Here is a 13,630-nt window from a genome sequence, read left to right as displayed (position 1 = left end):
GGCCTTGAGTCATCAACTCAGGCCCCTAACTAGAAAATCTAAGATTTTCCACATGAAAATCTGAGCTGGATTTCAGGTTTCAAGCAAATGTTTGCATGATTCTCCTCCCGAGTTGTGATGTTTTCGCTCTAATTATGCCTGAGATGACAGCTGCTGCGACGCCGTTGAAATTGACATTCTTAACCCAGAAACAATGTAAAAACACACAAACTCATCAAGTTTCATTTGCTGGTTGGTTTCAAGTTGTGTTGTATACAAATGTTTGTATCGAGTGTCATGGAATAATGAATAAGAATGAACTGATACAAACTGACAAATGCAACCATTTTATTGTAAAATTCCACAGCTATGTGCAGGTTCCTTATGAAAAGGACTTTTCTCATAACATTTATAATATATTTTACTGACTATCAGAAATGATTGGTGCCCCTTTTTATGCAATAATCAAATATACATACAGTAGATGGCAAACAACTAACATACTGTATGGATGAAAATCATATGAAATTTATTTTCTCTCAGATACCTTTTACTAACCTCTTTTATTTCCAGTGCTTCTTATTTTGTTGTCTGCAGTCTGACAAAATACATAACAATAGAAAATATCTACATGTGCTGTTTATGTACTGTATACATCTCATTTATGGGTCCCAGAACAAATAAAAACAATTCACACTGTCAAAAAACCGCAAATGTTCATGTCAACGCAGGCAAAAGATTAGAGCAGATGAATGAGGCCCAATTCTTCAAAACATTTTTCCCTTTGTTTTTTTTAGTTTTTGTTGACAGAATAGACATTCAGCATGCACGCTACAGTACCCCCCGCACAGCTTTATACCTCTGCATTTAAGTTGGGTGCACGGATTGAATGCAAATTTAAAAAAGAATAAATAAACAAAGATAAAATGACAGAAGAAATACAATTCCAGGGCATCTTCAAATACTTTATGCACTTTCCACTCGAAAGCAGTAGAGGTGGTTCACAAAATACATTTGATATTCTCTATTGCATGTGTGTCAGTTTGGCACATTTTAAGATGTAATCACCCTGTTACAGTTTTCAACTACTTAACACGGTTTGTGACCAGTCTACATTGCTACTGACACTCTTACACTCCTAAAGATGTTAGAAATAGCATTTGTGTACACTGAAGACAGGTTCAGACGACAATGTGGCAGCTTTGGAACACAGCAGGACCACCATTAAACACAAACTGGAGAGAACTCTGGAAACAGGAGATCATCCGGTAAATGTATGTTTATTTCTTCACTGATGCGTTATTCATGGTAAAAGTCAAGACCGAAGCAAACCCTTGTGGTCATGGGAAAAGTGAAAATAATTAATAGTCATCGGACACGTAAATGTTCTTCTTCTGGTGGCTTAGGAACCTTTGTTTTTTTGTTGTGCATTTTCAAGAAATTCATTCACATGAAGTCTAGTCCTCAGAAGCTGCGCAACAGGTAATGTTGCAGGTCACTGAACAAATGTAACAGTTTGACAGGCCTTTGTGAGAGTAGTGTACATTTATCACAACATAGAAAACACAAGATAAATATGCTTAAGTTTCACTGAAGTGTTAAATTAAGATGTATCTTTGATAGAAATGACAGCATTCTGTGGGTTTTTTTCAGGGGCTATATGAGCTTAAAATGCATTTCTTTTAATAAATTAAATAAATACCATTAACAGATAAATAAATAAATATCCCCCCCCCTCAAGTATTCTGCATTGTCAGTCCAGCATAATACAATAAGTATATTATAGCGTATAATGATATACTGTAACAATGATAAGATTACAAAAAAATATTTACCCTTTAAAAAAAAATGCCAAGGGCTTGACAAGTGTTTTCTTCCATTTATAATTTCTGTACATAAACAATGTGTTTATCACCCATTTCTTGTGAGTGTACGCATCATACTGCAGCACAGACAGTTGCATACTGGTGTCTATCAAAACTGATCCGTCAGAAGTTTTTGTTGACGTGTATTACATGCTGTCATCTACAACATTTACAGTTGAGATGAATTTGCTGTCCTCACGCATTCAAGAAAAATTTAAAACAAGTACAGACAGACAAAACAACAATGGACCTCTGCAGAGCGTTGCAAATCAGTTTCCTCGCCCCTGCATGGGATGAATTACATCCTCAATGTGTGTGTCAATCTTTTCTAAAAGACGGGAGGTGAGACACTTGGTAATGTGGCTTACGCATCTGTTCTTGGCACAAGCAAATGCTTTTTCACATGATAATCTCAAATATATCGATTATTGTTTTGCTTCTTTTTTAGAAGAATGAGATGTAGGATTAGCTCTGCTTGACTGCAGATACTTTAAAATACCTTTCAGCTATCTGTACTGGCATTTGCACTGACGTGCAGTGTGGTTTCACCTCCTCAATCAGAAGGTGAAACTCAGCCTCTGGTTGTGCAGCTGCAATTATCAATTTGGTTTTGTAAAGGGCGAGCAAATGATTAGTTTTCATAACACCTTGTTTTCTCAGTCCAGTTTGCTTGTAAAGGCTTGCATAACCAAAATACAATAGCTATTTATTATTAGGTAAATGTGTGTTTTTAAGAGCAAATGGAGGCCACGAAGGGTCAGTACCTACTATGCTGTAAACTAATGTTTGCAAGAAAACAATTAAACCAGTCGTCTGGCCTGAAATACTGTGAATCTCGCCCACCTGTGTGCAAAGATGACTCCTCAATTTAGAAGGAAGTACTGGGCCCATTTCAACATTTCATTTTCCAGTTTTCCTAGAAAAGGTCTAATTAACACCTGAATGGTAATCAAGAGTGCTGTTATTATTTTTTTTATTAGTTTCCAGAGCCAACAGTAGAAGACCATAAAATATGTTGGTTTTTGGCCTGAAAGGTGCATGCAATAAATGTAAACCACGATGTAATAATAAAATATATACAGTGTCTGTACAGCTGAACGTTGCTCATAAACAGCATCATCATACTCTGACCTCACGTGAAAAATGCAATGTGTAGTTGTACGAATACGCCCTGAAGAAACTGGAAATAAACGTCTGTTGTCAAAATGAATGTCGGCGTCATGATTTAAAGTCGCTCGTTTAAAGTGCTTCAGATTTTGTGTTTTAGGAAGTGGAAAAGAAAACGTAACAATAAATAAATAAATATAGTTAATGCAGTTTAGATAATTAAGAGTTGAAAGTTATAATAAAGATAAGCTCACGCTCTTTTTTGAAACTTTAGTTTAAAATATATTTGTTCTCTCTGCTATGGTGGTTTATGTTTTTTTTAGGTTGAATCACATCCACTCATTTGTCACTGCTTTAATTTGATTTAAATGCAATCATCAATCAGATGATGTCCTCATTCTATCTTCCCGTAGGCTGTTTGCATTGTGTTTGGGTTTTTCATACTAATTGCACAAGTACTTGACATGTTTGATAAGATCTAAATTACATCTTACTTTCAGTCCTTATTTTTGAACGATTGTGACTGATCTAAAAATAAGTACAACAGGCAAAACTCTCTTCGAGAAGACTTCAGTTTCCTCTGAAATTTCCAAAATGACATAAAAGCAAAACTTAGGAATACGTTCATCTCTCACACAATCAAGTTTTTTTTACAACACAACTTTAAACCTCCTCACACCAGTTAAATGTAATGCTACAACATTTGCAGTGTTCATCAAAGTTATCTGAAAAGGTAACTAAAATTTAAAGGGATTTAAACAAGAGAAATGTAAGAAAATCAAATTTTTGGGTATTTCAGTGGGTCCCCTCCTTTGAAATGTCACTTGCTGGCGCAGAGCATATGTTGAATGTGATGGACTGTAGGATAAGGCTGGATATACACCTGCACCTAGAGATAGAGATAGGAGACCCAGTAGACCAGGTTGAAGAGACCAAACGCAGTGGGGAAGAAGATGCGTGCATACGAGTCTATCTTGGCGACGCGGATGTGCAACCTGCCATGCCGCCAGGCTCCAGAGCGGCAGTCTTCGAAACAGCAGAAGAAGCCGGTGCAGTCCTTTCCATCTAGACACTCATAACCGTACTCCTCGTCTCGCTCCTGCATGTGCGTGGCGTTGTTCATCTGAATGGCGGTGGCTGAGCGGGGACGGATGTCCACCGTTGGTGTCTGCTTTTGACAGGATAACATGACACAGTCAGCCACAATAACACTGTAATGAAAACCTTACTGACTTAAAGGGACAGTTCGCCTCTTTTGACATGAAGCTGTATGACATCCCATATCAGCAATATCATTTATGAACATTGACTTACCCCCCGCTGCGTCCTGTGAGCCGAGTTCCAGCCGAGTTTTGGTGTTGACGAAGGTAGTCCGGCTAGTTGGCTGGGGCTAAAAAAATAAAGCATCTTGCTTCTCAAAACAATATGCGTTCAAAAGAGTGATACATTTGCATCACAAAATCGTTGTGCAGGAAAAAGTCAGACCTCACAATCGCTTGGCGCTATTTTTGCCTCCCTTGATATCAATGCGTCCAGCCACCTAGCGATAGCCGCACCTGTTACAGTGTTTCCTGCTCGGTCTGCTCTTCGGTCTGCACAGCTTACATTGGACGCATTGATATCAAGGGAGGCAAAAATAGCGCCAAGCGATGTGAGGTCTGACTTTTTCCTGCACAACGATTTTGTGATGCAAATGTATCACTCTTTTGAACGCATATTGTTTTGAGAAGCAAGATGCTTTATTTTTTAAGCCCCAGCCAACTAGCCGCACTACCTTCGTCAGCGCCAAAACTCAGCTGGGACTCGGCTCACAGGACACAGCGGGGGGTAAGTCAATGTTCATGAATGATATTGCTAATATGGGATGTCATACAGCTTCATGTCAAAAGAGGCAAACTATCCTTTTAACAGTGGACCCAGGTTGAGCCGCTACTTATATCTCACATTTCATCTATAGTCATTAATGGGCCGGATGTAATTTTGCAACCAGGATTTGCCAGTGGACCCATTTTAATGTAAGAAAATTCAAGCAGACGCAAGAACGCAAGATGGAAATGATCCCTTTTGGGTGGGGTATAGCTTGTGGCTGAGATAATCATAATACTTTGATCACAAATTTCTTAATTTAGCAGCTGGTGAATGCCTGTCCACTGCTTATTCTGATTACTCTACATTCAGAAATGCTGTGAAAAGGCCAGTGTATCAACAACATGTCCAGAATAATTTGAACCAGAATGAATATTTCTAAGTGACTTCTCTGAATTTCACATATAAGATAATGCTTATGATGCATCATAAAGCCAAGCTTAGGGAGAAGCGTGTGTTGACAGATGTGCAGCACACAGCTCAATACTTCTCCAGCCCACCATTTCTGTCCCTAAATGGGTTAAAGTTCTTTTTCAAGCTGCGCTCACCACTGGAGGGCACATGCCTTTCATTTGTGAAGATTCTTAAAATAGGACAGTGACATCAGTGACTCTGCAGCCCTGTCATTCTAAAGGGAGACAATTAGTATTCAAATAGACTGTTTTCATCACCTTTTTATCTTGAAATGCCACCATTGCACAAATTAGAATTCTGGCTGTTTTGCAGATTAACCCCCCCCCCCCCCCCCCTCAACTCCTCCTTTTGGCATAAATGCATGGTTCTTTGACCTTGCTGATAAACTAGGTTGTCAAGCTCATCATTAAAAAAAGACAGTGAGTAGAATGCACCCAAAGGACAAGGTCTAGAAAGTGCTAGTGATTAACATTCAGATCATTCCTTATGAATTTTTGGTCATAATGTTGGACTGTACTGAGGCACAAAATATAATGTCCGGCACGTAGTTGTACTTCATGTTGTGCGAATACAAGTTATTTTGAAGTTCTTGTTTGTAACAAACACCACAGAACAGCAGTTTATTCATCCGCCTCAGTGAACAGTTTAAAGATCATTTGTTCCATCTACAGAAGCATGCTTGCTTAAAAAAATAATTCAGAGAAATAGGTCATTGTAGTTTTAGTTCGAAACATGTCATCTGCTGTAAGCATGCATACTAAAACAAGCTTAAACTGCTGTTCAACATAATATCAATTCCCTTCAACTTCTCATCTTACCAGCACGAGTGCACAAACCTATTGTCCCTTTGAAAACGATACATAACCACAACAAAACAACATATGGGTTAGTTTGGGCATTTTTTTGTCCTTATTAACAGACCATATGTTAAGTTAATGAGGGGATTAGCAGAGAAGGTTATGCCTCAGTTCTCAAAGGGGATTGGTTGCACTAAAGGAAGCGAAGTGGAAGCTTAAGCAGAAGGAGCATTGACGGCATCCCGTCAAGCTGGGCTATGCTGAGCTGGTGCTAGCAGAACGTAAATAAACAAAAACCAAAGAACCAGCACAGCGGCATTGGCAGCTTTAACTGGCTGAAAGTCGACAACTGCTTGTGGAAGAAAAAAACAAGGATTTCATTCGGGTCATCAGTACATATTTCTATAATTAAGATGAATATCTGAAGTCAGTGTTTCCAAAATTACGGTGAATTTTGAACCATAAATCTGGACACATATCAAAGCTGAAAATTCAATATATCAGACTTTCTCTTAAATATTAATGTTGATCGTCATATTAAATGCAGATTTTGTGTTGGGTAAAATTTAGATCTTTGCTAGCTTTCACCCACTCTGGGTGTTTTTTTTTTTTTGCTTTTTATAGATTATAATGTCTTAATTATCTGGAAGGACCTCCAGATCCTATTAGATTTTACTCAGTGCATGGGTTGTCTGTTTCAGTCTGTTAAAGCTCTGCTGACTGTAGGAAGCGTCAGGTCAAGAAGCCCAACAAACACACAGGTATAGATTTACTGACAGAAAAAGGAAAAGAAGAGGAAGCTGTTGTAGCGGCTGCTTTTTCACTGTGGTAACAACAACAAAGAGTGAAACAGGACAGAGGGAGCCAGATGAGTCCACACTGGGCCTGGACTATTACATTCCTCTGGACATGGGATGTGTGGGATGCCTATTAGAATTTTGATAAACTGCATAAGTATGTCTGGCTGGCTGCCTCCGCACTGTGCACTGCAGAGAGCCGCGTTTAATGTAATCTCTGATAGCCATTTAGTAACTGAGGAGGAGTACAGTAAGAATGCAGGTAGATAGAGGTAAAAGAGAAAGGCGTATCTGCTGTTGAGCAGAGAGAAAAGCAGTGAGGTGCTGGGGGCTCAGAGAGCCAAAATGCAGCAGACACATGCAGTCAGACACAGGCAATATACCTTTGAGGAAAAGAGCCGGAGGAGCTTTTGTCCAGACAAGAGAAAAAGAAAATGTGGAATTGAAAGAGAGTCACAAAACAAAAAGACAAAGAACAGATGTAAACAAAGAAAGTTAAAATCAATAGTCAGAAAAACAAACAAGGACACAAAGATAATGTGTGTGAATTACAACCGCTGTAGTTTCTATGTCAAAATGGAAAGAGGAAATACACTGTAGAGAGACAAACCCATTACAAACAGACACAGGGGAAATGCATGTTGGGATATGTCTATCTCACATGCTTCTTACACCAGCATCACCTCAGGAAAAACATTACTGCAAAAACTGGAAAGATTAAGTACAGACAGTCCAACTGTGTGACAAAACATTTTCATCTGCGTTACTTATGCCTCTTCAGCTAAGATTTCTTATGTCATTACGTACAGCTAATGGAGAAATTCACAACATAAACCTCAAACTGAAAATAAATTTAAGTCCAAAACCATATTCCAAAGACGGGTTTCACTTTTTAAGGACAGAAAAATGATTTCTGTGACAGACCTGCTTTGCTTGCATATACTTTCCTTTCTCAACATTTTGGTCAACCTTTGCAGAGAACCTGGAGAAGCTCATTTGAAATGGCAAACTGGCATTTCACCTTGACCCTTTATTTTTTTATTTATCCAGTTAGATTGTGTAAAACCTGTTTGCCTACTTTCCCCACCATGTTCCAGCTCAATACCCTTCTTCATCTAAACATTGGTTTTCAGTAACCTATACTTACCTACTTAATTATACTATACCTTTTCAACTGTTCTACAGCTTGATTGAATTATCTGAAACCCATTTCTACTAAGGAAATCACAAGTAGATCTGAACTAATTTTAATTAAAAAAAGGATTTCTAGAACCACAAGCCTGTTCCAGCTGATTAGATAGCAGCCGCACTCTTGGTGAACAGGATACGTAGTAAATGCGAGGATATTTGGTGAGAGCTCATGACCCTTAAACTGAGCTGCTATGATCTCTTGAGGGATTTAGGGTTCATGTGAGTCCAATCCTTCTGTCATGTGACGCGGGTCTAAAGTACAATTGTAACAGATGTGTCATGGATGTAAAAAGGTTAGAGCTGTATGCCTCACTCATCTAGTAATTCTAGGTGCTGCCCCATGAGAAGATGCTTCCTCAGGGATACTACGTGTAGGTACTGAATAGCTTGTTTTTTTCCACAGCTCAGTCCATATACTTCTGTAACACAATGGGGGATGGAGCATTTGTGGGGATTATCCAACCTACAAAATGATGGAGTATAACATATCTTCTACATTTATTTTTAAGGTATGATGCACTTTGTAGGGTTGCACAGTGGTGTAGTGCAGGCGCGTAACTATAGCAGGTTCGGCAGGTTCAGCCGCACCGGGGCCCGTGGCCGTTGCAGGGCCCGTTGCGCCCCCCACCGCCACCTTTAAAAAACCTCGCCTTTAAAAAAAACATCAAACAAACCCGAAATGCACGTTTAGTTAAAAATTAAAGTTCAGGAGAAGCTTAATGAAATGTGACGCGCTAATCACTCCGCATTTATTCTCCACTGAGCTGTCATTCGGTGGAATTTCAGCGCAACGAAATTCGGCACGCCCCTAATTCACGATGCAGGATTTATTCTACGCTCACCCGTCATCCGCTGAGCTCTGTGGCACTTCAGTACCGTGGCCAGCGACGGTCACCTTGCCCGTCGCAAGCAAATCTCAAGCTTCTCGAATGCCCCTCCGCACGTCCCGGGGACCCCGTGCAGCACTTCATGATCGGTCAGCCGCTCGGACGGCTCTCTTCGCGAGAACAGCACGATCACAAGAAGCCGGCTGCCGCCGGGCTGTTCTCTATGAGAACGAAGATGTAAGCATAGGCCTACGTGTTTATCCAAATTTCAGATGGTGAACCGGTGAAATAAAATGAAATTGTTGTCATTCTCTTTCCCAAAAGTGCGCGAAAAAGTGTTGTTTCTATGGAGATTACAAAGAATTCTGGGTATCTATGCTGCTGATCTCGGTAGCCGGTCTTTGATGGCTGCATCTCCGTTATCGTTGCGAGCGAAACAATGCCCTTCAAACACAAAAGCGGCTCCCAGAAGCGACAGGAGCGCAGAGAGGAACAGGACAGGGTGGCAAAACTGCCAAAACTGGACAAATTCGGGTTTACCACCAAGAGCAGTGAGAAGAACAGAACAACATCTACACCTAGCGACTGTGAAGAACCATGCAACAGGTTTGAGCTCATGATCAAACATGTTGGATTTTTACCTAGGCTACAACAACATAGAAAGGGTATTCATTGCAGAACGTAGAATCCACTGAGATACATATAATCACACAGATCTGACATATGATCGCTGCTAGTAGAATCACAAGATAAGCTAAGTGTTAGCTATTTGAACGTTAGCATGTTACAGTGTACCGATAGAACTACTGTATGAGGCTTCTGGAGGGAGGTTTACTCACGTTCTACGCCGAACTCTAGTTGGTAGTTGGCATCCATTACACTAGCGCTTGTTAGCCTAGACCTATAATAAACTGCATGCTCATTCTAAATTTTGATTTGTATGATCTTTGTTGCAGCTCTCAACAGAAAGAACCAGAAACTAGCGATGAAGTCCGTGGCGCAGGTGACCTGTCTGCAGACGAAACTGCTAGTAGTAAACAGGCGTCAGGCAGTGACAGTACAGAACAGGAGCTGGACAGGACAGGAGCAGGGGAAGAACGTTATCCTACAGACAGGGGACACTTTCAAGAACATGTCTTGGACGCGTAACTATGTTAACTCTATTAAAAACTAAATTTTAACAATGGGTTCATGTAAACCTAGCGGCCCTTTTCCTAAAAATAAACACAATCGCTCTTTTTCTGATGTGTTTTATCATACCAAGCAAAGGCAGGTGTCAAATTGCCACGGATGTGGCTTTGCTATTCACCAAAATTAGATTGCGCTTACTGTGAACCATGCTGGCTATTTGGAGATCGCCGTTCATCGCATTATAATAACGCATGGGTGAATGGAGTAAATGATTGGGGCCATTTGTCGCAAAAAATTGAATGTCACGAGTCCTCTCAGGCACATGTAGCAGCCTGTGTTGTGTTTGAGCAATGGAAGCTCCATGGTACCATTGACAAAGATTTGGAGAGGGATGTGCGTAATGCCGCACTTTTTTGGCGAGGAGTGCTGGAGAGCATAGTCAATGTTACACTTACTCTGGCGTCTTGTAACCTTGCATTCAGGGCTCATCGGGAGGTACTGGGACAGCCCAATAGTGGGAATTTTCTTTCTATAATTGAGCTGCTCGCGGGTTACGACCCTGTACTGAAAGAGCTCATAAGCCGACCACAGGGTTCCATTAAATACCCAAGTCCAGCTATCCAAAACGAGCTAATTCACATACTATCCTTGAGAGTTCAGCACGCAATCACACCTGATATTAATTAAGCTCCGTTTTTTTCCATCATAATGGATAGCACACAGGATCTGTCCAAGCACGACCAACTCAGCCAAGTATACAGATATGTAACAATAGTTCGAAATGCGATGGACAAAGCTGTCGATGTAAAAATAATGGAGTCGTTTCTGGGATTTGTGGAGACCATCGATACATCCGCAGGTGAGTTGGCAGTTAATGTATTGGACAGCATCACGCGCAACGGTCTTGACTTGTCAAAATGCCGTGGGCAGGGTTACGACGGATCCGCAAATATGAGTGGCATTTACTCAGGGGTGCAGGCCAGAATACGGGAGAGTGAGCCGCTTGCGACATATGTTCACTGTGCAGCGCACAATTTGAATTTGGTTTTGAATGATGCAGTGAAAAACATCCCAGAGATTGGCCGGTTTTATGACACCATAGAACACATCTACACATTCTTTGGGAACAGCATTAAAAGATGGAACATGTTCAGTGGCATAATAATAGCAAGATGGCTCAGATCACCCAAATGTGACTCTGAAGCGATTATGCCCCACTCGCTGGTCCTCCAGATTCGATTCCCTCAGTGTTATACGGTACAGGTATGTGGATGTAATGCGGGTGCTGACAAAAATAGCTCTGACAAGTGACAAAAGGGATGAGCGTAACGAAGCCGCTGGGCTTACGAAATTGATGGAAAATTTTAGTTTAATTTTTTTGCTCGTCGTGCAGACAAAAGTGTTGGAGACTGTCAATGCTGTGTCAAAAACACTTCAAAAGACAGACACAGAGTTGCAGACCGCAATTCAATTACTAGAAAACTCGATACAAGTCCTCTCTGAGTACCGGGGTGCATTTGACCAGGCCAAGACTACAGCGCAGACGCTCGCAAGTAAATGGGGGGTTCAGAGCGCATTTGAAAATGTTAGAGCAAAGAGAGTGAAGCGTCACTTTGACGAACTGTCTGAAGATGAGCGTTTTACCGACGCAGAGAGTTACTTCAGAGTGCATATATTTAATGGCACTCTGGACATAATAAATGCCCAACTCTCACAAAGATTTAAAAGTATGCGGGAAACGTGTCGTTTGTTTGAAGCTTTGCGTCCTACCACCCTTCAGCTCGCAGGTGATGATGACCTGTTTGCAAAAGTGAAGCGTTTATCTGATTATTATGCCAGGGACATCGCACCAACGTTTCCAAGTCAACTCCTCTCATTTAGGTCGTGTTTCAAATCAGAGATTGCGCACTATCCATTGAAAACAGGAGAGACAGAGCATTAAATATAGGTGACATCGTTGATGATTTTGCACAACGCAAGGCTCGTAGAATGGCATTCTAGTGATGATTAATGTACAGTGATGGTCGTATGATTTTTTCTTTGTTTCTGCACAGTTGTAAAGCCCAAGTTCAGTTTCTGCGCAGTTCATGTTTAGGGCAACCATACTGTAAGAGCTTGCTGTTTCAGCAGAAGGCGAGGTTTCAGTGCTTTGAGCCTACTTCCATGGCATGCGCTAATGTCAATGCTGTATATATTTGATTACCGTATAGGCCTATTAATAAAAATGATTTGTAAAGTTTTCCCATATTATTGACTTGAATGTTGTGGAGTATGTTTTTATTATCTTTGATCCTTGAGGATTAGGCACCCTTATGTTAAGTCCTCCCTTAAATGTCACTATGACCACTAGGGGGCCCGTATTTTGCATGTCGCACCGGGGCCCGCGGCCAGCTTCTTACGCCACTGGTGTAGTGGTTAGTACTATCACCTCACAGCAAAAATATTCCTGGTTAGGATCCCGGCTGGATTCTTAACATGTTTCTTAGGTTAAATGGAGATTCTGAAATTGACCGTAGGAGCGAGTGTGACTGAATAATAGTTTGTCTTGGTTGTCTCTGTGTTGGCATTGTGATGGACTGTCAACCTGTCCAGGGTGTACCCATTGGCAGCTGGAATAGGCTTGGAATAGGTATAGAAAATGGATGGATGGATGTTTACTTTGTCACTGGATTCTTAAACTGAAGAAACCCTTTTAGGAAAAATCTAAAACCTAAAGCAATAAGTAGGAACAATTAAAAAAAAGTGTTAGTTTGTTTGGGGGGGGACTCACCGGGTTTTTCTTCTTCTTGTCCTTTTTGGCACTGGGCTTCCTGTTGCTGACAAAGTAGTGCAGCGTGCCATACTCTATAAGTGCGGCGAAGACAAAGATGAAGCAGACAGACACAAACAGGTCCATGGCGGTCACATATGATACTTTTGGGAGAGATTTTCTGGCAATGGTACTCAGTGTGGTCATGGTCAGCACAGTAGTGATGCCTGGTAAAGAAATTAGAAAATGGGAAACATTAGATTTGTATAAAGATAGGTAAAAAAAAACAACAGCTTTTACCTGGACCTCGGTGGTCCATATTACCTGAACATTCTAAACTTTGATTACTCCTGAAAAAGCTTTCAGTTGTTATATATTGGAAGAGTATGCTAATACTGTCTTACATAAGCCGTTTTCACATAGTGGTTGTGCCTCATCAGCAAAACAAGGACATCTTTGTTCTCATCTCCTATGTAATTCACACATGCAAACGCCTCAGCTTCACATTAGTGTGTGCCTAAATGCAGCAAGCTGGCGTTGCGGAATCAGTTGAGTTTCAACAGCACCGTTGGTACGAGTGGAGACTTCCGGGATGTTGACTAAGGCAGGCCTCTGTTACAAACTCCCCTCACCACCTCAGAGACATATATCAACTGAAAGGCATGTGTTAGAAGCTTTATACAGTCTAGTCCATTATAGTGCATTATAGCGGGGATAAAAAATATCATGTGTTGCAGTACCTAATATGTTGTTAAATTTTTCATGGAATTAAACAGGATGATAAAGAGTCTTTAGGCTCTATGTAAAGTTTTGAAGAAATTATAATAAATAATTGCAATTGTTGTTGATAGTTTATCTCTACACAGTCTCAGTTGCAAAAAATCTTTAAAAAGTTTAAAAACTGGCA

The 13,630-nt window shown here is 40.6% G+C and overlaps 1 protein-coding gene across 4 annotated transcripts in view; it reads right to left on the bottom strand.

Annotated features, from left to right (window-relative positions):
* Positions 1 to 310: 310 nt before the first annotated feature.
* gabrg2 (gamma-aminobutyric acid type A receptor subunit gamma2) overlaps positions 311 to 13,630 on the bottom strand; it is a 63,085-nt gene continuing 49,765 nt past the window's right edge. Inside the window, exons 8-10 of one of the 4 annotated variants that reach the window (XM_075486702.1) lie at positions 12,745 to 12,950; positions 7,209 to 7,232; positions 311 to 4,122 (exon numbers count right to left, since the gene is read on the bottom strand). In XM_075486702.1, coding sequence (XP_075342817.1) covers positions 3,841 to 4,122; positions 7,209 to 7,232; positions 12,745 to 12,950 — 512 coding nt within the window. In that variant the 3' untranslated portion in view covers positions 311 to 3,840. The remainder of the gene's footprint in view (positions 4,123 to 7,208; positions 7,233 to 12,744; positions 12,951 to 13,630) is intronic. The other 3 variants (XM_075486703.1, XM_075486704.1, XM_075486705.1) reach the window with 3 other exon arrangements.

This window comes from Odontesthes bonariensis, chromosome 16 (genome assembly GCF_027942865.1).
Source record: "Odontesthes bonariensis isolate fOdoBon6 chromosome 16, fOdoBon6.hap1, whole genome shotgun sequence".
Lineage (NCBI taxonomy): Eukaryota > Metazoa > Chordata > Actinopteri > Atheriniformes > Atherinopsidae > Odontesthes > Odontesthes bonariensis.
Note: the sequence above shows the minus strand (reverse complement) of the source record. Positions and strands in the feature narration are given on the sequence as shown.